This window comes from Lissotriton helveticus, chromosome 3_1, assembly GCF_964261635.1.
Source record: "Lissotriton helveticus chromosome 3_1, aLisHel1.1, whole genome shotgun sequence".
NCBI classification, from domain to species: Eukaryota; Metazoa; Chordata; class Amphibia; order Caudata; family Salamandridae; genus Lissotriton; species Lissotriton helveticus.
In genome coordinates, this window is record NC_136061.1 from 1,058,367,769 (window position 1) to 1,058,395,471 (window position 27,703).

At 41.6% G+C, this 27,703-nt stretch overlaps 1 protein-coding gene across 1 annotated transcript; it reads right to left on the reverse strand.

Moving 5' to 3' along the window:
* Positions 1-22,418: 22,418 nt before the first annotated feature.
* B3GALT1 (beta-1,3-galactosyltransferase 1) lies at positions 22,419-23,401 on the reverse strand. The gene has a single exon (XM_078683844.1). The coding sequence runs from the start codon at positions 23,397-23,399 to the stop codon at positions 22,419-22,421; it is 981 nt and encodes a 326-aa protein (XP_078539970.1). The 5' UTR covers positions 23,400-23,401.
* Between the last annotated feature and the right edge of the window lie 4,302 nt (positions 23,402-27,703).

A 27,703-nucleotide genomic window follows, 5' to 3' on the forward strand; every position in this document is an offset into this window, starting at 1 on the left:
CCCTATCAGCTGCTGCCGATGTAAGGGCAGCTAATCAGCAAGGTCTCCACAAGAACCCCCCTCCCTCAGTATTCAATTCATATGCCAAACCTCAGAGAAGGGGCCCTGGTGATCAGAAAAGTGAAAAAATGATAATAGAAACATGAGCGCAAAACATCTAATTGTCAGATGCCATCTTAGAAAGAAACTGTTCAGCCTCTTTAACATCATTAAATAAATAAGTATGCCCAGCTTTCATAACTTTAAGGCGTGCAGGTTCTTGGAGATACACCACCGCTCCCTGGGATTTAAAAGGGTCAATCAATTTACGCAGCCCCCAGCGTTTATCCATCGTAACCTTACTAAGGTCAGATTTCACGACGAAAGTTACATTATCCACAGTCACTGGATTGTTTGGCCTAGCCTTAATAGAGACCGCTTGTTTTAAAAGAAAGTTACCAAAGTAAATCAAAATAGGTCGCGGAAATTTACTCTCTTTGTTTCTGATAACCATAGGTAATCTATGGGCTCGTTGTAGTTGTGAGTCCCAATCCCAATCGGATAAGTCCGGGAACGCTTTTTGAAACAGCTTAACCATATATGCACGGGAGTCTGCGCCCTCTGACCCCTCGGGTACCCCGAAAAGTCTCAAATTATGTCGCCTTTGCCGATTTTCTAGATCTTCAACCTTATTCTGCAAGATCGCAATATCTTTGTCATGTTGGTTAGTTGTGGTCAGAGCGGTAGCTAAAGATTCCTCAACATCGACCACCCTTTGCTGCACTTCTTCAATCTCTTCAGTAACATTGTTCAGTTTGCTTGTGACCTCTAACAAGCAGTTCTGCATTTTGCTATTATCTTCCTTTAGCTGGTGAAAATGTTGCTAAACCTCTTGCCGGTGTTCCAACAGTGTCGTCAAAATTAAATCAAGTGAAGATCGTGCCGGGGGGTCCGGAGAGCAATGGTGAAGTATGGCGGGTGTAGCTTCTCCTCTAGTGGTGGATGGGGGGAGAGAATCAGTATTTTCATGCCCCACAATATTAGGACCAGTGGACGGTAGGGCTTTTCCCCCTGCTCCCGTTAAAGAAGTCTCAAGAGGTTCTGGGGGAGATAGCATTGCTAAGAGAAGTATTTTTAAAGTTCTTCATACTTTCTCCCTCTACAAGACTATTACCGGATAAACGCATGGCCATACTTTTAACCCCGCCATTTGCCTGCATCCACTTCCGCAATGGGCCCTGATCTTTAATAAACTTCTCTCGGGAGCTGGTGGAGGCCAATGTTGTTGATAATGTGTTAAGATTCATATTTCTGCCTTTCTTAACCTTTGTCTTAGCCTTCCCCTTCCTTTTTTAAGGCCAGAGATTTTACCGGCTTCCACTAAAATATAGTCATTTTCTGTTTCCTCTGCTCCCATACCCCCTCCATCCTCCATTTCCACCACCTCCTCGTACTCATCCTCGTTGGATTCTGCTGTTGATAGATCTGCCTTAACAAAATCATCACCTCCTTCAGTTATAGTACTTGTAATTCCAATATCCAAAATTGTAACTTTATGGGATTGTGTAACTTGTGTAACTTGTGTACTTAGTTGGTTATGTAAACCTTTAGTAATAACCCCTACCCCAGCCGAGGCAGTACTTAGAAGATTAGAGCTGTGTGTCATGGCAATATTGTCAATGTCTGTGCCAGGATCATAACCATTCAAGTTCTCCTCATTGCCTTCCACCTCATTCCTCTCTTGTCTTTGAGGTAAGCTCTGCAATGTATCCAATTCTGTAGTGCAAGTATCCACTAAAGCTTCTCTTGTAAATGAATCACCCTCTGCCTCAGCTGTGTTGTTATTGCCCCCTTGAGCAGTCAGGTTATCATGTACTTTGTTGCTCGGTATTTCCGTTTTAGTGGAGTTATTTGAAATGCTTTTATCCCCGGAGACCAACAAAAGAGGGGGGCGGATAATTGGTTGCTTACCGCTTTGTTTGACTTTGTTGCTGGGGGAGCTGCCACTCGCTGGAGCTGTTTTAATCATCGCTGGTATTGCTGCCGTTTTAGCAGGGGTTGCACCCCGCACCTCCGCTTCCTCGCTCGCAGAAGCCTCTTTCGTTGTTTTATTCTGGCGTGACACATTTTTAGTAACGTTTTTGGGTGCCATCCGCCCGTTGTTTTCCTGTCTCTTCTTACTCCTTGTTCTCGCCACCGTGGGTTCAGTACGTGCCGTGAGCACAAGCCTGGCTCAGCTCCTGCTGGTCAGACTGAGCAAATCAAGAATCGATTGTCCGAGCCGAGCCTCTACTCCGCCACTCTGCCTCCGCTTCCCTCCACTCCGCCTCCGCTCCACCTCAAACCGCAGAGCCGCAGCGTTTGCAGAGCAGAGGAGTCAAAGAACGACCAAAAGCAAGTATTATATTGTTTGAAGATAATTATATTTCCCGGCCAGCGTCTTATCCACCCTTCAATATCTAGCCGATACCTCGTGACCTCTCGACCTCTCAGGAATCGTTGTTATAAGTATTCACTTTACTGAGTGGCCACCCAATACCTCGCGGGTTCTCAGTATCTCAGCCCGCTCCTAATCCGCGGCTTCTCACAAAAGCAAAAAAAAGGCATTCAAGAAGCACCCAGAAGTGAATCTCTGAAGTGCAATGCCTACATCGCCGAAAGTCTCCGAAATCTCTCTTGTTAGTAGAAAAAAGACATCAGCGCACTGGAGTTCACGGAGCTCAGGGAGTCCATGTTAGAGCGTCCTCACTGTGGCATCTTCAGTCCGCTATCTTGCTTCCTCTCGGCCCTCTTAATTCCACTTGCAGTGGTTATCATACCATTTGAAAGAGTAGGGGTCAACGATGTTGCCCCCCTGGACCCTCCTACAGCCTCCGGAAGCAAATATGTTCCGGTGGTAGTGGATCATGCCACAAGGTATCCTGAAGCTATTCTCCACTGGTGGCAAAAGCCTTCCTTGGTGTATTTACCGAGGTTGGTTTCCCAAAGGAGGTGGTGTCAGATAGAGATACAAACTTCATGTCTGTATACAACATATGTGGGATGAGTGTGGCATGAACTACAGATTAACCACACCCTATCATCCACAAACCAACAGCCTGGTGGAAAGGTTCAACCAGGCTTTGGAAGTCATGATTGGTGGGCTCCCTGAAAAACTCTGAAGGAGATGGGATTACCTACTTCCATGCATGCTTTTTGCCTACAGGGCAGTGCCACATAAGGGAGTGGGATTTACAACATTTGTTTGGGCACCCTGTTAGAGGTCCCCTGAGTCTAGTGAGAGAAGGTTGGGAAAAAACTCAAAACCTCTTAAAGAACCAAAGCAAGACATAATAGGCTATGTGCCTTGCCTTTGTTCCAGGATGGCTGAGTACATGGTGAAAGCAAGCCAAAACCTCCAGGTCAGCAAAGAACTGCAAACGCAGTGGTATGAACAAAGGGCTGCTCTGATAGAATTGAAACCACAACAGAAGGTATGGATATTGGAACATAGGCCTCTAGGGCCCTCAAAGACAAGTGGAGCGGGCCCTAACTTGTCCTTGAACGAAAAGGGGGGGTCACCTATCTGATGGACTTTGGCAGTTGCAAATACCCCAAAAGGATAATATATGACAACCGCCTGAAAGCCTGTTATGACAGAGCTAACATGACTGTGCTCATGGTCACAGATGAGGGACGGGAAAATGAGAGTGAACTTCTCCCTGATCTCCTCTCCAGCAATCCCAAAGATGTGTCTGTTGATGGAGTGGTCTTTTCAGACACCCTCACTGACCAAAAGCAGGCTCACTGTAGGCTAGTCCTAAGTCAGTATGCTGAGCTCTTCTCTCTGACCCTTGGTAAGACTAGCTGGTGTACCCATGATGTGGATACTAGTGACAGCCTACTTTTGCAAAACAAAATTTACAGGCATCCTGATAATGACAGAGAGAGAGCATCCAAGCTGGATTCCATCAAGATCCTGGAATTGAGTGTCTTGAACCGTCAGAGAGCTCCTGGGCTAGCCCAGTTGTCTTAGTCCCCAAACTTCACTTCAAGGTTGAAAACAAAGAAATGAGGTTTTGAGTTGACTATAGGGGCCCAGAGCTGTGACAAAAACGGATGCACATTCAAAACCTAGAGCAGATGAACTAATTGACAGGTTGGGGCAGCCAAATATCTCAGTACCTTTGATCTCACATCTGGGTACTGGCAGATATGTCTGTACCCTAGAACAAAAAAAATCAGCATTCTCCACTCCTATGGGCACTTCAAGTTTACTGTGATGCCCTTTGGAATAAGGAATGCCCCTAACACCTTCCAACACTTGGTGAAAAAATGTCTTGCTGGGTTGGAATCCTTTAGTGCAGCTTATCATGATGATATTGCTTTCTAAAGCTCCACCTGATCCACCTTGGCTAGTTCCTGGAGGCTCTGAGAAGTGCAGTCCTCACTATAAAGGCAAGCAAGTGCCAGATAGGGCAAAGAAAGGTTGTATACTTGGGTCACCTGGTAGGTCAAAGCCAAGTTCAGCCACTCCAAAATAAGATCAGACAATTCTGAACTGGGTAGCTCCAACCATCCAGACACAAGTCAGAGCATTCCTTGGCTTTACTGGGTACTATAGGAGGTTTGTGAAGGACTATGGTCCACATCCAATGTACATCCAAAAGGATGCCAAAGTAAGTCAACTGGACAGTGGGCTGTCAAAAGTATTTTGACACTCTGAAGGATGCAATGTGCACTACCACAGTCCTAAAAGATCCAGACTATAACAAGCAGTTAATTGTGCAGACAGATGCATCTGAGCACGGGATAGGTGCAGACCTAGCCCAAACAAATGAAGTACATGGCCAAAATGTTGGCTTTTGTAAGCAGATGACTACTTCCTAGAGAACAGTGTTGGAGTGCCATGGAGAGGGAAACCTTTGCTGTGGTCTTATTCCTGAGTAAGTTGAGGCCATAGCTCTTTGGTGCTCACTTCCCAGTTCAGACAGACCACAGTCAACTCAGGTGGTTACAACAGATAAAAGGTGAGAACCCCAAACTGCTAAGGTGGTCCATATCCCTAGAGGGAATAGACTTCACAGTGGAACACAGACCTGGGACTGCCCATCCCAATGCAGATGGCCTTTCCAGGTTCTTCCACCTATAACATGAAGACTCTCCTGGGAAAGGTTAGTTTCATCATCTTTCAATTTGGGGGGGGGGGGTGGGGGGGGGGTTGTGTGCGACAGTGCCTTCTTTGCCTGGTTTTAATGTGGTTTCAAATGTAGTGCACAGGGTCCCTGCAATCCAAGCCCCCTGTGCCAGTGCTCCTTCCTTAAAACAAACCCCCAATTGTTACTTCTGCCTACTGTAATTCCCTAGGAAATCGTACCTTGCGTAGCTAGGGCCTGGAAGCTGAAGAGGGTCCCGTGGGACCCCCTTCACTGGGACAATGCTACTGCCCTTGTAGCCTGCACACCACTGTAAGGGAGAAAGCAACAAAGGTGTCATGACACCCTGCCTGGGTGCCATGCCAGCTAGCACTGCTTGGTAGGTCACCCGTCTAGCAGGCCTCAAAGCCCTACAGCAGGGTGCACTATACACCAGGTGAAGGCATATCTGCATGAGCAGATGTGCCTCTACAATATTGGGCACAATTTCTCCATATTGTAAGTGCCAGTCAAGAGTAAATGGGCTGGGAACTCAACAACTCACAGCACCATGATATCTTTACTCAATATAGGAGTGTTTGGTACCAAACTACTCCTTTCAATAAATCCACACTGATGCCAGTGCCTGATTTATTGTACCATGTACCAGGAGATACCTCAGAGGTTCCCCCTGAATCCCCACCAACCCTGGTGTGGTCTCTGGTCAGCTGTAGGCAGCCAGCCACCACCAGACATGTTTCTGGACCCCTGACTAGAGAGTTCCTGCTCTCTGGGACCAGAAACAATGCACATCCTGGTCGGAGGTGTCATGCCTCCTCCCCCAGGATGGGCCAGTGTTTGAAGAGGGCATTTCAAAAGGCTGCCACCTTTATAATGTGACCCCCAGCCTCTGCTGCTAGCAGCAGATGGCAGCTCCCGGTTCACCCTCCCACTTTAGGTGGGGAAATCTAGCAGGAAAATTCAAAAAGATAGGAGGTGTGCCCACCACTGCCAACTCCACCCTTGAAGTTGGGAAAGCGAGGTGAAGAACAACTATCAGTTCCCGCCATCTTGAAGATGGGGAGACCCCTCCAATCAGAGATAGGACTATACCCCCTACAACAGAGGGTGTAGTCCCCACAGGTAAGGTGCCCATTGCCCCTACCTGCTACTCCTCTAAGACACCTCGTACATGTAGCATTTAAGTGGCTCCCTCAGACCTGGAGCTCAGATCTGTGATGAGCTAAGAAGAGAAAAGACACCCTGCAGCAGAAGCCAGAACACGACAACTGGGTTGGGCCCAACCCTACTGGCCTGTCTCAAGCTTCGACGACACTCCCACCTGTCTTGCAACAATGACTTTAAAAACCCCTGTGAGGACTGTTGCCTCCAGTAAAGACTCCATTCTCCTGAGGACAGTGGATCTGTTGAGAAAAATCCAGATTGTGGCGGATCCGCATCTCCAGCCCACTCTGCAGCTGAAGCCCACGGCCCGAGTCTGAGTGGCTCACCTGTGCAGTAAAGTCTTCCCGGTGCTAGTGACCTCATATCCAGCTTTGGTAGACCTCTCCTGCCCTCCACGAAGGCATCTGCAGTGTGAATCCAGAGGCTTCCACCGACCGCAACCTGCTCCTGTAATAAGACTCTGATGTCGAAAGGCACCGCTGCAACGGAAGCCCCTGGGCCTTAGTGAGCTGAACCAACTATTTCCCTATGACCCCCTACATCCCAACTTACCCCCCTGTTCCTCATCTTCCTCCTTAAACCTCCAGTACCATGCCTGCAGCTTCTTTATGGTCAAGAAGATCCTCATTAAAAAGCATTGGGGGCCCGATGTCGAATTTGCACCCTTTACCCAGCTGCCCCTGTGCTGCTGGTGGTATATGTTTGATGCTGCCTTGTGGCTCCCCCCCTGTGTTTAACCTAACCCCCAAAGCTTGGTCCCTGCAACCGATCTACATACCACCAAGCAGTGTGGCTAAAGGCACCCCCTGTCTCCTTTGGAAGGCATTGGGCCAAACTTTAATTTTGACCTCAGCATCCAGTCGCCCCTGTGCCGCTGATGGTGCAGTCTTGGTACTTGCCTGTCCCTGGTCCATGCTGAATTTGTGCCTCAAAGACTGAAATTGTAAGCTTGATACTTACCGATTTAATCGCAATATTATTTTCCCTGTAGGATAACATTATACAATGTGAAAACGTTTCTAAGTGTCTATTTTTTAAAGTGAAAAGTATTTTTAATTAAAAGCGTACTTAACTTATTAAGAAGACCTGGTCTTCAAATGAAGTACAAACAAAGTATAATTTTATAAAATTGGTCTGGATCTCCTTCTTGAGTCATATGTCCATTATTGATCATGTGTGAGCAATAAATACCTTACACTCCTCGATGTTAGGCCTAGGGCTGCTCGCCCACACTACCACTAATAGAGCACTTTGGGTTTTATATTAAGCCCTGTACATTTCTGGGGAAACCCTGAACTCTGTGGATAGTAATAATACCTAGTGGCAACACCCTATACAGAGCCAGGTTCCTACAGGCTGTTTGTGCATTCACTCTAGTCAGTCACAAAAGGGAGCTGAGGTGTGCCCTGCATACCTGATTGCCCATCACCAAGCTGATGGACCTTCCTGAGCCAGAGTCGTGGGAAGAGTTGTCACCAACACCTGAATTGGGATGTTCCTGTCCTCTCACAATGCTGTTTCCACCCCCCCTGTAGTGTGTCTGTAGCAAGGACAAGGCAAGGCAGGATCTGCGCACTAGAATGACTATCCTTTGAAGCATGACTACTTCAAATGCCAAAAGGGGTATAAGTGTTGGACGTGTAAACCCACATTTTAGAACACTTCTGAACTGAGGACTCTGCCAAGAAGAAGAGTTGAAGAAGTGTCAGGAGTAGTATTGCCCCTTTGCTGTGTTGATTTGCTGGGTTAGTCTGCAGTTGCTGCTTCTGTCTTTGATCAGTGAAAGAACTGGACTCCAACTTTCCATGTTCTCCAAGGGCTTGTGTGTGCTTGACTCCTGTTGGAAGTCGCAGGGCCATGAAAGATTTCATCTGCATCCCCCTGAACTCCTCTGCTATGAGTACTGACCTGACAAGTGGCGCCCACTGAAGTTCTGAGACCTTGGAGGTGGCTTTGCTGCTTTAAGAGCTGAAAATTCATGCATCGTACTTCAGCTCTGTTTTTCCCGCCTCAAGTTTGACGCATTGGCTGTTCATGGTTTGAAGAACCGCCGCAGCCTGTGTCCAGAGCACTGTGTCTCTGACGTCTGATACACTTACTCCGACTTTGACTCAGGCCCTGCTGTGCAACTGTAGACTTCAACGTGTCACCTGTGTGCGGCTAGAAGAATCGATGAAGAGCCTGTTTCGCCGCCGCCACATCGACCTAAGCGCATCTAGATTTTCCGCGCATTGCACCTGAGCGCCAAGTTTGCAACGCATTACCCCACAGAAAGGAAGTGCATTTAGAATTTGATGCATCACTTCTCCTTGCAGTAAGGACCCGCGTAACACTTCTCTAGGGTGCGGAAGAACTGACGACTCCATTCCCCTGGGTCTCAAGATTAGACGCATCACTTGTATTTTATGACACTTCTCTCTTTTGCGGCTGTTTTTCATTTTGGATTTTGACGCATCAAAAGTACGTTGTGCTAAAATCAATGCATTCATACAGTTCAATGGACTGAATTGCTTCGACATTTAAAAAGTGATATCTTAAATTGTGTATGTTGGATCTTTGTATTTTTGGTCTTGTTTTGTTTAGATAAGGATTGGTTATTTTCCTAAACTGGCGTGGTGTCCATTCGTAGTGTATTCACTGTGTTACTGTGTGTTTTATGTACAAATGCTCTACACATTGCCTCTTAGATAGGTCACACTACTCATGCCAAGCTACCAAGGGGGTGAGCAGGGGCTTTGTTGGGTGTGTAACTCTGTTACCCTGACTAGAAAGAAGGGTCCCTACTTGGACAGGATGCATACCACTGCCACCTAGAGACCCCCATTCCTAACAGCTGGCCTCCTGATCAGAGCCTCAGGGACAGAAAAGGCCCAAACCACCTTGAACCCAGAATGTGGACTTTGTCTGCCCAAAGTCCCACTACCCCCTAAGTGGTGCCATCCCAGTCCTGGACCTTGGAAGTGGTCCGGAAAGGTGCTCTGCCGGCCCAGCTGTGCTCCTGTGGGAAGAACTGACACTGATTGTTGCATCTCTTTGCAGCACCGCCACAGCATGATGCATCCTCAATGCCTAGCATTGCATCCCAACCTGCAGCCTCGGAAACACCACTCTGCGACACATCCTCAATCCAGTCCCACTCATCAGAAGCCCCTAGACGATGACATCCCCACTGACGATGCAGGACTCTGCATGGCAGGCCCGCAGCTTCTTTTTCATTTTTGCTTTGTTACTGTTTGAAGTGTTTGATAAATACTTGCCTTTAAATTAAACCTGACTGTTTTTATGCCAAGCTATCAGAAGGTTAAGCACAGGTTAATTTAGGGTTTGCTTATGTTTCAACCTGCTAGAGATTGTGGTTGTTGCTTGAGTAGGGTTTCACACCCTCAACCAGTAACCCGATTTCCTACACTATCCTTTTCAATTCTTTCCTTTTACTCCTCTGATTTTAAGCCAGCTCCTCTTTCATGCACATCTCTTTCTCACATATGTTTTCTCTTTCAATTCTAAATCCAATCCAAGAGAAATGTTCACAGTCAGCAAATGGTTTAGAAGACAGTGACAGAATAGATGCTGGCCTCAGGTGGGAAACCAGATACATGCCTTGAAGAAAGAGGACATATTTCACTTTCTTGCACAAATATTTGGAGTGAACTGCTACAGAGCATCCTACATGAACCAATAGCCTTGTACTTGAGTCAATATTCAAAAGGCTCTGCCTTTTGAAAAATGTAAAACAGTATACAAAGCGAGATGCCCCAAAAAGTGGATAACCAACCGACTGCACAATACAGATCGTAAACACCAATCCTTAAATAACGATCTCCTGACAAAAATGTTGACCTGTATTTCATTTGTACATCTAGTAACTCAGTTCCCACATACTTGCATAGCTCAATTTATTTACTATTTGAAAGTTAGTGCTAGCATATTTGGGAGCCTCTACTTGCTAGTGGGGATTACACGCAAATCGATCTTTTTCTTTTTTTGGGGGGAAAGTCGGGGTTTTACTAGTGTTTGTGGAGAAGATTTATTAATACTTTACATTGGGTGTGCATCATACAACTAGAGTAAAAGGTTGCTTCATTACTTCCTGATTTGTGTTGGAAAGAAGCCCTAAAGTAATACTAAGTAATTATTTTGCTTTGTGTTACTTTACGCTATAATGTTTCATAGGGCCATTTATGGGTAAATAATGAAGATTTCTATGCAAAAACAAAAGTTAATGGACAGAATGCAAAACAATGTCATACATTCACCCCAGTACTGAGGTCTGGGTGTAAATCCATCGTTTTTCTGTTCACCATGCCATTCCAGTTTGAGCCCAGCCATATGCAAATCAGTCTTGTCCCTGTACCCCATGGGAACAGTCCAGCCTGAACTGCCAAGCCAGGTCCACCCTGGACTGGAAACAAGCATCCTAGGACCGGTTTCGGGCTTTCTGCCCTCATCAGCCAGGCTGGCTTGATTCCAGTGGCATGGAGAGCACAGGACTCACGTCTGAGCATACCAGTCCCACTCAGGGTGACAAATGCAAAAGCAACAGTTGATGGACAGAATGCCGAACAATGTCATACATTCACCCCAGTACAGAGATCTGAGCCTAAATCCATCATTTTTTTGCTCACCATGCCATTCCAGTTTGAACCCAGCCATATGTAAATCAGTCTTGATCCAGTGCCCCATGGGAACAGTCCAGCCCGAACTGCCAAGCCAGGTCGTCTCTGGACTGGAAACAAGCATCCTAGGACCGGCTTCGGGCTTTCAGCCCTCATCAGCCAGGATAGCTTGATTCCAGTGGCATGTAGAGAGAGCACAGAACTCACATTGGAGTAATCATGCTAGGGATGTGGTTGCTGCTTGAGTAGGGTTTCACCCCCCTAAACCAGTAACCCAATTTCCTGCACTATCCTTTTCAATTCTTTCCTTTTACTGTGCTGATTTTAAGCCTGCTCCTCTTCATGCACATCTCTTTCTCATAGATGTTTTCTATTTCAATTGTAAATCCAATCCAAGCGAAATGTTCACAGTTAGCAATAGGTTTAGAATACAGTGACAGAATAGATGCTGACCTCAGGTGAGAAACCAGATGCATGCCTTGAAGAAAGAGGATAAGTTCACTTTCTTGCACAGATATCTGGAATCAACTGCTACCTAGCATCCTACTCGAACCAATAGCCTTGTACTTGAGTCAATATTCAAAAGGTCCCTCCTTTGAAAAATTTAACACAGTATACTAAGCGAGATGCCCCAAAAAGTGGATAACCAGCAGACTGCACAATACAGATCGTAAAACCTATCCTTAAATAACTATCCTCGTCAAAAATGTTGACCTGTATTTCATCTGTAAATCTAGCCAAACTCAGTTCCCACATACTTGCACAGCTAAATTTATTTACTATTTAAAAGTTAGTGCTAGCATATTTGGGAGCCTCTACTTGCTAGTAGGGTTTACACGCAAATCAATCTTTTTCTTTTATGGGGGGAATGTCAGGGTTTTACTAGACTTTGTGGGGAAGATTTACTAATACTTTACATTGGGTGTGCATCACACAACTAGAGCAAAAAGTTGCTTTAGGGCTTCCTGATTTGTGTTGGAAAGAAGCCCTAATGTAATACTAAGAAATGCTTTTGCTTTGTGTTACTTTACGCTATATTGTTTCATAGGGCGATTTATGGGTGAATAATGAAGATTCCATGCATAGACCCATGGATTTCGAGGCAAATCCCTATCTACTAAAATGCTAGATGGGACTTTGTGCCAAAAACGAATGTTCTAATTGAGGTAGGCATAAAGTTTTCCTTTCTTAAAATGTTTCAAACTTTGTACAAAAAAGTGTTAAACTATTTTTAAATATAGTATTTTGTACTGGAAGTGTCCACTATCGCTACAAAAGCTATGCTTGCTATCATGTACACAGCCTTGTATTATGATCTAAATTTTTGTTTTTGATTTGGGAGCTCCATCAGGGTAACTACAGACGTAGGCACATGTTCCAGCCTGGTTACTTAGGCCTCACGTACAATGATTTAAAATAATAAATCTTAAATGGCTACTAATGAAGAATCACAGTTTGTGCTTCATTATTTGGAATATGCTAAAATGGTTTCAGTGAAAGTGGTCACAATCTGCGCACTGACTTCTATCAAATGCATTGGTATTTGTGAACTGACCTATGTACTAATACGTTAATTCTCAAAATACTGAATTGCAGTGGGTCACAATTAGACCTACCTCATTAATACATATCAGGAACGTTGAACAGTCACAAGGATGGTGGCGTGCTTGGGTCAGCAGACCACCATGTCTTTGATTGCGTTTAAATAGAGCAATCTTTTTTTTTGTAAAGGCAGCCCATTTTAGTTGAAGGAAAATGATATGCTTTTACAAATGAAAAGTTACACAAACCTTTTTGAGAACCACTTTCTATTCAGAAATTCACAAAGGAGGAGGGGTCACTGTTTGCAAATGGCACACCACTTCCTTCGCGTTGGTGGTATAATATTAATGTTTTGCAATAGGACTTTGGTCGCAACACATTAATACATCACCAATCGGTGTTTGGAAAGGGCGCTCTAAACACGCCCCTTCAAGATAACAACTGGCTAGTCTTTGCTTAACCAATTGAATGATTTGGAAAACCTTTTCCAAATTGTTAATTGAGATTAGGGCACTTCAATAAGTGTTTTAGCGATTGAAAACCCTCAGATTTAGCATTAGAACATTTACGGCCAGATGTACAAAATGTCAGCTTGCTAATTTTTTATGTTTCGTAATTAGGAAATCACAAACATCTATGTACTACTGTATCTCAGACACTGTTTGCGATTCCCAATGGGCAGTAAATGGACCTGTCTTATAAATATTCATGAGGCAGGTCACAATTTGCAAACCACTTGGAATGGCTGCAATCACAGGGATGGTGGCAGACCACCCTGTCTGTGATTGTTTTTTAAATAAACCAATATTTTTTTGTAATGCATTCCGGGCTGCATTAGAAAAGCTAAAAATGCAAAGTTTTCTTTTCACGTTTTAAGTGCAGGCAATGCTCCCACCCACATTCACATAGGGGAAGGGGTCCTGTTTGCGAATGGGTTACCGCCCCTCTACAGTCGGTAAATTATGAATGTTTTGGGACCGTATTCTGGTTGCAAAACATTCATACACATCAGTGCTATATGTATTTGGAAGGGATGCCCTATACACGCCCCTTCCTAATACTGAATCGCAAAAGCAAAATGCGATTCAGTAATAAGTTACCGAGTTACATTAAGTCTTTTGTACATGGGAAAACACATTTTACTGTTCGCAAATGGCATGATGGGCCATTACAACTGGTAGAATGCTTCGTACATCTGGCCCATAGTGCTCGAGTTCCTTAGTTGCAGTTTGTGTAGACACTCCTCTTTTCACCTACCTTTAATCCCCACGTCCAAAAATATTGCTGGAAGCTTTTGTCGCAAAGAGAAGAAAACACTTATCTAAAGGAGAACTTTCTCTTGTTTATTTTTGTCAATGTTAAAAAAAAAAAAACATTGCACTGAACAATAAACTCCATCATGACAGATGTGCTCTTACATTAGAATCGTGCTTCAAGATAACATCGTTCATAGCTCAGGAAAGTCTGAATGCGATGCAAACTGTACATATCTTGTTTATTTTTTAATTTACCCACTTTTAGGACATTTATACAAAATATATCATTTTGATTAGCAGCTCAACTGGTAACTTCACATTATTCTAAATCATACATAAAAGAGTGTACATGTACAGACACTGAGGCAAGATCAGTATATACAGTTTCGACAAATAGGTACAGCTAATCGTAGATAGTGATACATTGAAGGTTCACTCACGGCCAAAAAGTCAGTTATTTGTTTTCTGGATAAACAATAATTTCGGGCAAGACACACATTTCAGATATCTTTCCGGAGAAACACGATAGTCGAATCTCTTCTGTTGAAGCTGCTGACTGCTATTGCAATGTCAATACTGCTGGAAAGAGGATACTGAATGGCGATCCTTTTTTAACAAATAGGTAACCACACTGTGGAGGCGGACCTTGCAATATTGTGGTAGCAAAAAAAATGAGCAGTTTAGTTTTTTTTTTTTTTTCTGGGGCACAAGGTTTTGAATTTTTCCCTCTGATATGGTTAGAAATCTAACAAAAGTAGAAATGTACAGCTGAATAAAAATATGTATAATAAAATATTGCACATTAAGAAATCAGGACATAGGTTAAGGCTCTTGAATTATATTATTCAAAAGCGAAAAACAGTCCCATGCATACAAAAAGTATTACAAAGCAAGCTTGCCTGGTCATGTAATTTGTACAATAGAAAACATGAAATGCCTTAAAAATACATTCACGTAGTTTGCAATACATAAACGATTCACTGTGTTGTAAAATGAATGGCTGCAAAGTGAGAGAATGCCACGTAGTTTTTCAAGTTTTTATTGGCAATGTTCATTCCTGGATGTAAGCACGGTTCACAAAATGTCTGTAGTCTGTGTGGGTCACGAGGAATTTAGTTATGCCACAATTCTAAAGCACCAAACTCTTCTTAATGAGCATGGCTAGCAGGCTCATTGGCTACTGCAGAAATGAGAGAAACTCTGTAGATGTATTCCTTGATTACTAGAGCTTCCATGTTGATACATGAACAACAAGGACTTAAGTCACATGCCACTGCGCAACCTCGAGAAATGCATATACTTTTAGAAACAAAATATGTTAGGACATAGCAATGCAACGGGGAAGGCTTGAATGAAGTTCACCATATTTTAAAAATCCCTCAGCATACATTTGTGCTCCTTTGCTTCAGTGTTGAGCCCCCTTCTTACTTTTCAAAGCATGCTCTAGCATTTGCTTTTGTCTTCCCACACAGGTCACTTTTCCCACTGCCTTATCCCTGACTTCCTGCCTCCAACGCAAATCTTCTCCCACTCTTCTTCACACATCCCATTGGGCCTCTGACCATACAGCTACACCAGTTTTTGTCATAGTTTATTGGGAGCAATATCATATCCCCAAGATGTTCAATATGAATGTGAACATGATAAACATAAAATATAATGACAATCAGAGGGGTAAGTATGAAAGGGGAAGGTGGGCAAAGAAAGGGGTATACAGCCACATTTGAATACCTTAAAACATCAGAAAACTACAGAAAATATGCTTTCCAGTCAATGTGGGAGACAAACAGTGGTCTTATTTTAAGCTAAGGCTCAGCCCCCAGAGTGCTAAAATGAGAGCTACCCTCAGCAGTAAGTAGTGGGAGCAGCGCTGGGTCTCATAGGGTAGGTTAATCTGATCAGCCAAGTAACCCTCACAGGAAATGCATGTAGGGGTTGTGTACACAGGTATCCAAAAGTACGGTATAAACAAACGATTTGTAATTTGCACATCAAGTTTAAGTAATAGAGAAAATTGTGAGAAAATGGAAAAAACAATGGAATGAACAACAAATGCTGCTACAAAAAGAAGGGAACCCCTCAGGAAACTGTGCAGAAAAAACACTTCATTAAAGTATACGGGGATTGTGAACCTTTAGGGAAAGTTTAAAACGCTCCATCATATATTTATGGAAGTAGAATGCTGCTGGCTGTCAGCTTCCTTTGGGATGCTGTAGATCTCCGAGACACATATATGTTTGTGTAATGGACTCTAGTATGCCTACACTTAAGTTACAAATAAGTTAGCGTTGTATGACAGGGCAGACCTAACGTACGGTAAGCTGCTCTAGACCGTAAGCAAAATGTGCATAGAACATTCAGTGACTATGATCTGTGTAAAAGGCCTCAGGCCACAACAGAGATCACAATCTGGGAGTAGAAACAAAACTGAAAAAACTGTAATATGTTATAGGGAGATGGAATTTTCCACTATTGACAGATTAGAAAATAACCATGAGGTTGAATCATCCCTAAATGATTTTGTGTACAGAGAAGTTAATAGGTTAATAATTTAGTCTAATGTCTGTTTATGTGTTGTCCTAATACTGTTGGAGCATCCATAAGGCAAGCTATCTACTCAAAAAGACCTCAAAACCACACTTTTTTATTGTATGCTGTACACAAAATTCTACTTTGTCTGGAACAATAAACATTAAATACCGCTAAAGACTGTTAAATATCGGATTCTGAAGTCATATTAAACAGTTTTCTTTAGAGTGATCTGCATGTATAAACTACACACAATTTCACGCACAATTACAGTATACGGAAAATAATGAAGCACATTGGCTGAAAAGAGGCAACAGAAGCAATGGGAAAAGAGAGATAACAAAGAAACAGAAAATGTGACATTAGAAACAAGAGAAATATAAAAAAAAAAGGCTGGAAGGAGAAAGTGACAATAAATACCCAAGGGACTTGATTAAAAGCATAGGCCATTTGAAGATTAACAAGAGATAAATAAGGTAAGTGGAGAAAAGAAACAAGTAAAGAACAATGGGCCCGATTCACAGAACTAACTTACGACAAAATCCTAAACTTACTACTTTTGGTATTCACAGAAGGCATTTATTAGTCTTAAATTAGGATTTTGTCTTAAATTAGGATTTTGTCTTAAATTAGGATTTTGTTTTAAATTAGGATTTTGTCTTAAAATAAACTTAAGTTTAACTTAAGTTTGTCTTAAATTTAATTTAAGACAACATCCTAATTTAAGACAAAATCCTAATTTAGGAAAAAAAACTAATTTAGGACAAAATCCTAATGTAAGACAAAATCCTAATTTAAGACTACTAAATGCCTTTTGTGAATACTAAAAGTAGTAAGTTTAGGATTTTGTCGTAAGTTAGTTCTGTGAATCGGCCCCAATGACTTTGTAAGGGGTTTATAGGGCCTTAGTATAACAGTAGCTAAACACATCATTGGCAATTATCACAAGATCCTGCCTTTTTGCAGTTTAACCTTGATTCATTCTAGCAGGGCGATACCATTCTATTATTATGTTGCTCTACAATAGAACAGACATTATGTTTTGTGGTGAAATTGCCTGTTTTTCTATTGTTTATTTAAACTTATGACAAGTAACTAATTACTTTATTATTAGGATAAGCTACACTTTTGATTTTGGTAATATGAGAATAATCGCATGAGTGAGCTGTGCATTATCAACACAGTTTGGTACAATTATCTGCATTTCCCACTTTTTTAAAGTGTGGGATTATTTTCACACTGGAGCACCTATGGCTAACACACTTTTTCAACCATTGTACCACACTCTTAATCAGATGTCAAGTTATAATTGTGAGTTCTGTATGCCTATTTTATAGGAAATTAATTGTTATTAATCATGTGATTTATGGAGCGTTAATTTATACGATATAACGGAAGACTACTTATTTTGCACTACTGAAATGACATGGCTTTTTTTCCCCTTTTTTATTTTTAATGATTGCAAATGTATAAACATTTGGAGATGACTAGCTTAAGTTGACCAAAGTGTTGCAGTACTCTAATTAGTTCTGTCACGGGCACCTTGTTGGTGTATTCATGAAGCCCTCACCCACCAACCTAGTTGGTGGCATGCTTCATCATCGGGCCCACCCAGTGACACCTAGTGTGCTACGACGCCTGATTACAGCGGAGCTGGTATATTGCTGAGAGTGCAGTGAGTGAGGTTGATTAATCACATATAAACCCTCGGGGACACAGACTAGCTATCTAGTCCTCTCTCTCCCTCTTGTTACACGCATAAACATTTGGAGATAACATCATCTGAATTAAATAATATTTAACCCATAACTTAATATGAAATAAAATATCATATTCATGTTATGTAAGTTGATTTGAGCTGAAGTGAGAGATATTGAAATTTTAGAAACATTTGGACTATAATTTCTTCCCTTGCATCTATTTTATATACATTTATTTATTGTGATTCTCATATAATACTCAGGTTGCCTAATGATTACTTACAGCTCTTAAAGGAAAAGGAAATTCAGGGTACATACTGAGTAATGTTACTGTGGGAACTGTTTTAATGGTGACTGTGGGTGAAGAATCTTTTGAAACAACAATACATGAAAAAAGAACTTTAAATATTGAGCAACAAAAATATCAAAGCAAAAATACTGATGAACAAAATATTGAAATGGTAAGTAGAAAGTGGCACATATAGGTTTACTATACATAACACTTAACTCTCTCCTCTCACCATATATAAAGTACTCAGGAGAAGAGTAGCCAAAAACCAGGATCTCAGGTTTATCGGGTATTTTAGTTGGTGCACTGATAACTAGTTAACCACATTGGAAAAACAGGATTTAATGGCTCTTCCTTCTAAATCGCCCCCCTTCTCACATGTAAAGAGCGATTATTCTGCATATTATTCCACATATAACTAAGAATCAACCATCTGACAGTAGCAATGGTAAGATCATATGTAATACTTTTAATTGAAAGAAGCAGTTCTTTGATACATTTTTATTTGACCTGAGCAAGGCAGCCTATTAGCAAATATCATGCCAAGATGGTTCATTTTATCCACCATTGGATATTACACTGGATTGCAAAAATTGTCATGCATCCAGTGAGATGCTGAGGCCAAACATGATGCTAAATTCTTTTGATTATTCCTCTTCTTCCTGTTCAATCTTAGGATCATTTGTGTGGAGCATTTGTACATTGTCTCCAAATGAGTGATTTGATTACTTTAATCAGAAGGGACACATAGATATTAAATAAGACTGGGCCTAGCGAGTGCTGCTTCCCAAATAGTGGTCTAGATTTGAGAGATTAAAGGTGGCATAAAGACTGCCTGACTGCAATATTGTGCATATGACATAAGCCAGTGAAGTTATTTGCCAATAATGCCAATGTATTGAAACTGTTATGATAGCAGAGTATGAGACACTGTGTCAATGGCAGCAGAGTGGTCTAACAAAATAAGGGCGACACAGCTTCCCTCTTCCTGTATCCTCAACAACTGATACATCACAAAGCCCAATGCTGACTCTGTACTGTAGGCTGTTGTGAACCTTGCATTTTCAAAGTCCAAGACCTTAGTTGGTGTAATTTCTGAAGTTAATTGTTTATTGACTATTTGCCTATAGTTATTTAAATTCATTTTAATAAAGAAATAATAATTGATTGTTTCCAGCATAGTGGGCCAGCCACCTTTTGAATGACAAGAGAGATCAGGATAACAACAATATAATCAATATTTATACGACAAATGTTAAATGGAAACAGATTGAAAGGAGAGTCCGACTTTGTTGATTTTCTAATAAATAAGTACACATTCTTCAGTTACATTTTCAAATTTTAGAGGTAGCAAATTGAAAAATGTATTCCTGCATGCATGATTATTTTGAATCTGTGGCAGGAGCATTGGTGGCACACTTAAACTCAACATTTGTCCCATCAGTCTTCTCAATGAAGATTGAAAGTAATTGGATGCAAAATGTTTGTGATGTAATCATAGGCTTTTTTCAAAATTCAGGATCCACTAGATCTGATATAATTTTAAATAATTCCTGAGAGCTCTTTTTGCCTGTTAGTATCCTATTCACATAGGATTGTGATTTCACAGCTTTGCAATCTGCATCGTGTATTCCGTTTACTCATCAAAGACTATTGAATCTTTATGTCTTGCCGCTGACTTTAGGTTGGAGAGTCCAGAATTTGTTTAATCATTTTTTAATGGAAAATTGCATACTTTTACCTTTGCAGTTTTGTTTTAAGCTTTTTGTTTCAAAAAACAAAGTGCTTTTCTAAAGATTCATAATTCTGAGCCCATTGTTTAGTTACTGCTCATCTGGAAAGTGCCCTGTAATTTCAACGTGTTCATATAAAGACTGTCCTCCATTCCACACCAGATCTGTATCATGCACAATAACATGTGAAGACATATCCTCAGTTCTATTCAGCCTGCCCAGAGCACAGAGCATTCAGTGACTTCAAAATCTTCCACCTTGTGTAGAAAACCGTTCAGCAAATTCAAGCACCCTTTCTCGACATTTGACTCACAATAACAGGTGGACAAAAAAGACTCAAAAACAGTTTATATGTGGACTCCTAGAGATTCAAAACCTCGGTAGATCAAAATCGAATCTTTCATATTTGTTTTAATTGCCTCTTGGGACACTTTTCCGAGAATTAAACGTTGGCATTATGTCTAGTTTCCTTTACTATTGTGGATTCTTTTTAAATCTTTGCAGCACCTTAATGTCACAGGTGATACAAAAGCGCTATGTAAGACTAATTATTAAAAGTACATTAGTAAGTAATCTAGGAGTGTGGTGGCAGTGAACATCAGGTTCATCCTAGGAGGCAGTTACAAAAAGGATCAACAATGACCTTAGCCTGTCATGTACATGACATGTAAACCGGAAAGAAATGTTAATAGGAAGAAGTAACTCGGTCCTTTAGCCACGCCTCAGCTTACTTTGTCATAAAATGCTTTAATACATGTGTTTACGACCTAGTTAAAGAGGGTTCCCTTTTTAAAATAATTTGAAACAAATTAATTTACGTAATTCTTATGTGTAGTTACACAGTCGAAAAGAGAAACATGAAACAATTTAGGAATGGGGGCTTCCAAATTAGTTTAGATGTCAGGGTGTTGTGGTAACTGAAATTTTGAGAAGATTTCTGAGGCTATTGGTTTTCATTATCTTTCAATCCCTTCAGCGATTCCGCAAATATCCATGAGCTGCCCTTGCTGGGTAAAATTAGTTAATGAATCCAAAAACTCACTTTAAAGGAAGAGATATTTTGGACCTGATTATAAATTGGATGGAATTAGCTGGGGAATTTACCACACGTCGGTCTATAACATTGGCCCAGGCTGGGGCATTTCCATTGAATTATAAAGACCTCCTATTCCGAGTTCTCATCTTTTTCCAAGAATTTCCCCCCCATAAATTCTGGCCAGTTTGACTTGCCTGGATCTATCACGGAAAACTGTGAGGGTGTGATAATTGTCATACAACTGGTAATTCGGATTGCAGAGGGATTAGTATTTACCCCTTACCTTATAATAAGTGCCCATTTCAGGGGGGTTGGGAGATGGGGGCATTGAGATATAAACTAATTGGTGCTTGGGAAAGAGGATGAGATGGGATGGAATGCACAAGGAACTCACAGACCCCCTAGTCATACCAGAAGAGAATGACAGTCTGTTCTAGTTGTACGGTTGCCTTACTAACACCTGATGTAACATGCTTCGCCTGAAAATATATGACAACATATACATACTCATTCTTGCTGTGATATGTCCACCAGCATTATGACACAACATATATCGATCAGAAGTCCACTTATTGGTTAATATTCGGACAGTCACAGTATGAGGAGGAAAATTTGATAGAAACAAGATTGAACACTGTTTTTGAAGAGGACAAACATTATAGAATAATAACTATCACATTCCAAGGGTGCTATCATCAATCGTTCAGTACATTTCTTAAACTTTCTCTATAAGCGCACCAGGGGCCATGTCTTGAAAAGGTTCGCTGCTTCAGCGCACTCAAGATCTTACTTGCATGTGTTTGAACTGTCTTAAGTACATATATGTAATGTTTCAGAGGCAATGCATGAACTGCATCAACTCAAGTCGGAAATACGTGATTACCTCTCTCTGTTTCCGCCATGGGCTATTTCTTGTAATAATTCAGAGAAAGACAGAATTGTATGCATGCACTTTAGACAGGGCAAACACATAAAAACAGCCCTTGGGCACACCTGTTAATAATGAGGCACCACAAGACAACACAATGTCACATTTTTGTGCTGATGGCTGAGCGCCCATGCTTTCTATCTCATTCAAGTCATTGCCTCTCATAGACCCCAACCAAACCTTGACTTGAAAATGACGATCATTATAATATTAATCCCACGGTGGCACACGGTCCACGTGTGCACAGGCATTACATTGAAAACACCGTGTCTTTCCATTTAGTGAGCATGTTGTCATGGCATGATATAAATAGTAGCTGTAGCATCTTTGTACAGCATGTAACATTCCTTTAAAAATGGCTCCAACTTTGTAAAACACTGATGAACAAAAGTTGGTGCAGGAAACAAAAGCTCGTTAACCCGATTAGCAGATGTTTTTCCCGACTAGATAAAAAAAACAGTAAAAGTTCCTCTATCTAAAGTGAACAAAGGTATTTACAGTTGTAAAAATCTTAACATCTGAGATGTTTCTTGCTTGACATGTCATTCCAAATTCTGTGCATTTCCTCCGGGCCTATCTGATGCACTGTTATCACTCTCCGATACCTGCACAAGCTGTACGCCATCTTCCAGTGGTTGAAGCCACTGTTTTGAAATGGGTGAATGCCAAGCTTACGAAGGCAAAGTCCCACGTACACATCTTCCAGGTGAAGAAGTCTAGTGTGTAGGGATGTTTTGTAAATAAGTTCTGCTACATCGGCAGAGAAAATGTAGCCTGTACCTGAACAAAATGGCGGGTAATTGCTGTCAGGGTACAAATCCCTAGGCATGTACCATTTACTTCGAACATCCCTTATTGGTCCTCCATTGATAACATACCCAGTGAAGTATCTTCTTCTTGGTTTTGTGGTTGGCTTGAGCAATTTATAAATGAGGTTGTCCATATTTACAAAAATGTCACTGTCTGTTTTCATTACATATTTTGCTTTTGAGCAGAATGTGGCCACCCACCTCATGCCCATTAACGTTTTGAGGGTAAGATTGTGATAAGAATCAATGAAGTCCTCCACTACGATATCATGAAATATTTGACTTTCTTGCTCCACCATCTGATTCAGGACAGGGTCTGTATTTTTGCCCAGAAGGAACAAGGTGACAATCTCAATTCCTTTGAAGTTACTTTCGTCTCCCCAGGTTTCCCGGATCGCTTGTCTTGCATCAAATTCTTTGTGGGTTGTGCTTATCAAGATCACCAAGAAAGGAGTGGTCTTCTCACATTTGTCCGGCTCATTGATGAGGAACTCAAAAGAATGCGGGTTTATGGGTCGAGTTCTAATATTTCCAAAAGAAACATTCTTCCGCACAATTGCTATGCTACCAAATGACCGGTGGCCGGTGTAGGATGAAGAGGGCCGGGTTACGCTCAGGTACCAAAGAGCACTTGCCCAGCAAACAACCGTCAACACATACAAGCAAGAGACCTTAGAAGGCATTGTCAGAGCCGATCTTCTAAGCCATATGCTGACAGAGTCACCTGCTGACGATGGGCATTTCCACCTCGAACCATAGAGGCATATTACAAAAGTTTCTTAAAGTTCGACATTGGCAGGTGTCTGTCAGAATGTTCATGGATCATCAACTAGGCATTAACCCTTTTTCTTCTCCTTCCAAATATGTCTGCTATCTTGCACGACATCTTCTGCAAAATATAGAAACAAATACATGTTATATAATATTACAAGAAGACCTTATTTAATTTAATTATTTTTTTCTTGTAAAACATAAGAGGCTACTCAATTTTTACTAATTTTTCAAATTACACATACTCAGATATTGTATAAAAAAACTAGAACAAAATAAGACTTTGATTAACGTCTTGCTCAGCACATACATTATCAGGGCTGGGTTTAGGGCAGTGCAACTGGTGCTGCCTCCCTGGGTGCTGACCTGGGGAGGAGGGTGCTGACCTTTGGGGGGGTGCTGTGTTTAGCAATAACTTACCATTTAAAAACACCTTTAGTAGAGTTCCTTGTGCTCTAGTTTTCAGGCAGCATTAAAAATGCCAAGATGAACTCACCCACATGTGATTTTCCTAATGCTGGTATTAGTGGAGGCCAAGTGGGATGTGGCTCGGGCCTGGGGCACTTCTATCCCCCCGAGCCTAGATGAATGGAGGAGGGGTATGGACATCTACACGGCAGCAGAGAGGATTCACATATAGAGCTAGAGGTTGCCCCAAGAGGTTTAGTAGAGTGTGGGGGAAATGTAGACGATACTATGCTCTAGACGGGGGGCTCTGATAGGGAGGGGAATGTCCTTCCTGCTGTCCCGACACATGAGGGGGAGATATGGATGACTATGTGTGTCACAGCGTTGGGAGGTGCATCTCTGTATCCACAAGAAGTGTTATGTTCTGTGAACCTCTGGGGAGGGTGGGCGGTAGATGGGGGTGGGGCAGGGTATGGTGGACGATCTTATGTGACATGCTTGATATGTTTATATGGTTATAAAAATACAAATAAAAATATTTTTTTTAAAAATGCCAAGATTACTCTTGCTCCTGCTACAGAGAGATCAGAGTTTTGTCTAGGGACAGTTTTGACTTACCATAAAGCAGCACACAGAGTTAATATGACTGTTTCAAAGAATGCTAACCATGTAGATCACAGATCTGTATTTTATGTGGATAGCTGAGTGGATTCCTGCTTTTATCACAGAGATCCTTTTGTTACAGCAGTTCATAAGATACAACCCTAATATAGAACAGTGACTTTTCAGAACTGTCATCAAAGAACTGCATGCAAACTGCATAACATAGGTTAGTTCGTTATGTTATTTTCCCCCTAACGTTTAATTATCTATTACTAATATTGCTGAAAAGGGTTTATTTGGGTAGAAATACATTCTTATTAGTAAAGTCAGTCTTTACCAGTGCTTTAAAACAAATTAAATGTATGTGAAAGAGTGTCTAAGGAGAGGTAAGGGGTACATTTGCCAGGTGGTAGTGAGGGAATCTGAAAAGGTGGTCATGTGGGAGGTGGGGTAAAAATGATTGTCGCAATGGGCGCCAAAAACGCTAAAGCCTGCCCTGTATATTACTGTCATAAAATACCTAGCAAAGATGTGCTAGTTTTGAGCCTTTGATTGGAATGCATTTACTTTATAACGTGTAGTAATTTAAATGCTCCTCAAATTATAATGGAAAGCTTTATACATAAAATATAACCTCGTAATTATTCCCGTACGCTATCTGAAACACATTACAATTTTGTTTTTACGAAAAAATGGCATACATCGTTTCTGAATACACTGTTTGGAAAGAAAGACTGAAGATAGCATGCAAATAAAGTATGAGGTCCAGAACATGCACCAATATCGATGTGTAAGAGGTTTAAGTGCGGTGTCCTTGTACCATCTCTCATTCAATACTATTACAGAACTAACCGCGGGTACTGGAGTCGCTGCATGCTATCATGTTTTGCTCCTGACAGTTATCGTGGAAAAGTGATTCAACTTTGAGGAGTCTTACAGACATCCACCCTTTTAAGCTTGGCTGGGGTCTTCTTGCATCCAAGTAGACTAGGCAGCCCCACATATTGTGTTTGGATAAACTTCTATAAAGGCCCAGTTTGACTTTAAGAAGTTACAAAGTCTGTGATTGTACTCCCTTGGGGATTCACAGATCTTCCATGAAACTCTTGTTGCTTTCAATCAAATCCCAATTCCCTTCTACCTTCTGCACCCTCCTGAAGAATTCTATTGACCCAGTGGGAGCATGCTCTGGGAGTACAAGTATTCACAAGTTTATACATATCTTGTGCCATAAATCAGATGACCTGCTACTTATGGTAAAGAACTGTGGTGAAACAGCAAATCCAGGGGCATATTTACAAGGAGCTAGTGCAGCCACAGCATCATTTTTGTGACGCACTAGTGGCACAATTAGTGCCTCACACTACTCCATATTTACAAACTGATGCATTTGACCCAATTTGTCATCTTATAGAGGCCAACATCACATTATACCAGAGCCAGGTATAATGCAGTTGCATAACACAGGCCCAAGCTGACCCTGCAGTGCAGCCCCCCCCAATCTCCAGGGGCCCCCCTCAGCACAATACTCTGACCAGGGAGCTCAGAGGAGGCCTCTCTACGAACCTTACAGGGGGTCCAGTCATGGTTTGTTACGCCAGTTGTATAATGTATGCATGGTTGAAGTTCCCACATTAAAAGCAACATAGAACTGAGTCAGTGAAATTTAGACCTTTTCACTGCATCACTCTATGACTTGTCTGCCTTCTCCACCCAGGCGTAAGGATTGACACAGGGGTTTTAACATAGGACTTGCCTCTGTGTTCTGATGCATTGCTGGAGTTGGGTCAGTCTTATGACAAACTTCAGAAATGCTTCTCTTTAGCGCCAAAAGATGCATCAAAATTTTGGACTCATCGGTGAATCTGACTAATTTGCCAGCTTTGCACCATGGATCACTGTATAGTAAATACTGAGCATCCATGGCATCAGTAGGCCATATGCGTGAGGCACAAGAAATCTAACGCAATGCTGCCGATGCTTCAGTTCTTGTAAATATGCCACATAGTTTGTTACTGAAGGAAGGAACGGATGTAAGGCTTCGTCTGTAATGCTCCCATGGCTGAAAATGACAGAATTTGGCAGATATGCAGCAACTCGGCCATGTTGCTGGACATGATTTTTTATGTAATAGGGCATACTGATCTATTCTGGAATACTTGATATGTTTTTCTTCACCTGATCTATTTCAGCATGCAAATTTAAATTTGTCTAAAAGGTATGTGTAAATCAATATTTAGAGAATGTGAAATTTTAAGAATCTTTAAACATCTTCACTCATTGAAATTGGAGCAATTCAGTTTGATGTTGAAAGTGTTTCTTTAACCAAAGGCTTTTTTTTAACTGACACATATTTCTCTTCAGGGAATCAGCCAATAAACTTTTTGATAAGTCAAAATTCAAGATCACAGCCAAGAGTTGTTGAATGTTTGTTCCAGACTAAGAAATAATCAGTCTTATTGGTCATTCTGTGTAGTTTGACTGGTCAGGTTTCACAATGTAAAGACTTCAAGAGGAATCAAGATTCCTAAAATGACATATATCCCTCTGTACTGGACTGAAGTGTCCTTCCCAATGAAATTCTTCCTGTTAGACCTGGATTTTTCAGCAGGTATATCCACAGACGTTTTGCTTTATGGCATCCTGTTTTTGGTTTAAGGACTCTGGGCACTTTACCACTGCTGATCAGTGCTAAATTACATATGCTCTCTGCTTAAGTTGTCATTATGGTTTGGTGTTTCCATGATGGGCTTATTTAATTTTAACTAACTCTCTAGTACAGTGCACTGTGTGTACCGAAGGCCTGTAAATCAAATGTTGCTAGTGGGCCTGAAGTAAATAAGAACAATTCCCAACAGGTGTCAATTGGAAGACAATTTCAACAGGTGTATGCAATATGCATTACAAAAGGAAGAAACAAGGAGTCACTGCAATTTTAGAAAGAAAGGCGGATATTATTCACCACTTTTAAGAGCAAGGCGGGTCTGTTGCAAAGTTATACAGTTAAACAGCACTGTACAATTCAATTGGTGTGACAACCCGGTGGCACTTGGTGAAGGTGATATATACATGAATATATACAGTGAATAGTGGTGGTAGTGCAAGTGCTGGGGTGAAACAGCGTGTTCGGCGCGTTGTGACAATAGGTGAAAAAATATACAGAGTAATGGCTCCAGGGATCAAGTTGTAATCACTTAAAACAAGA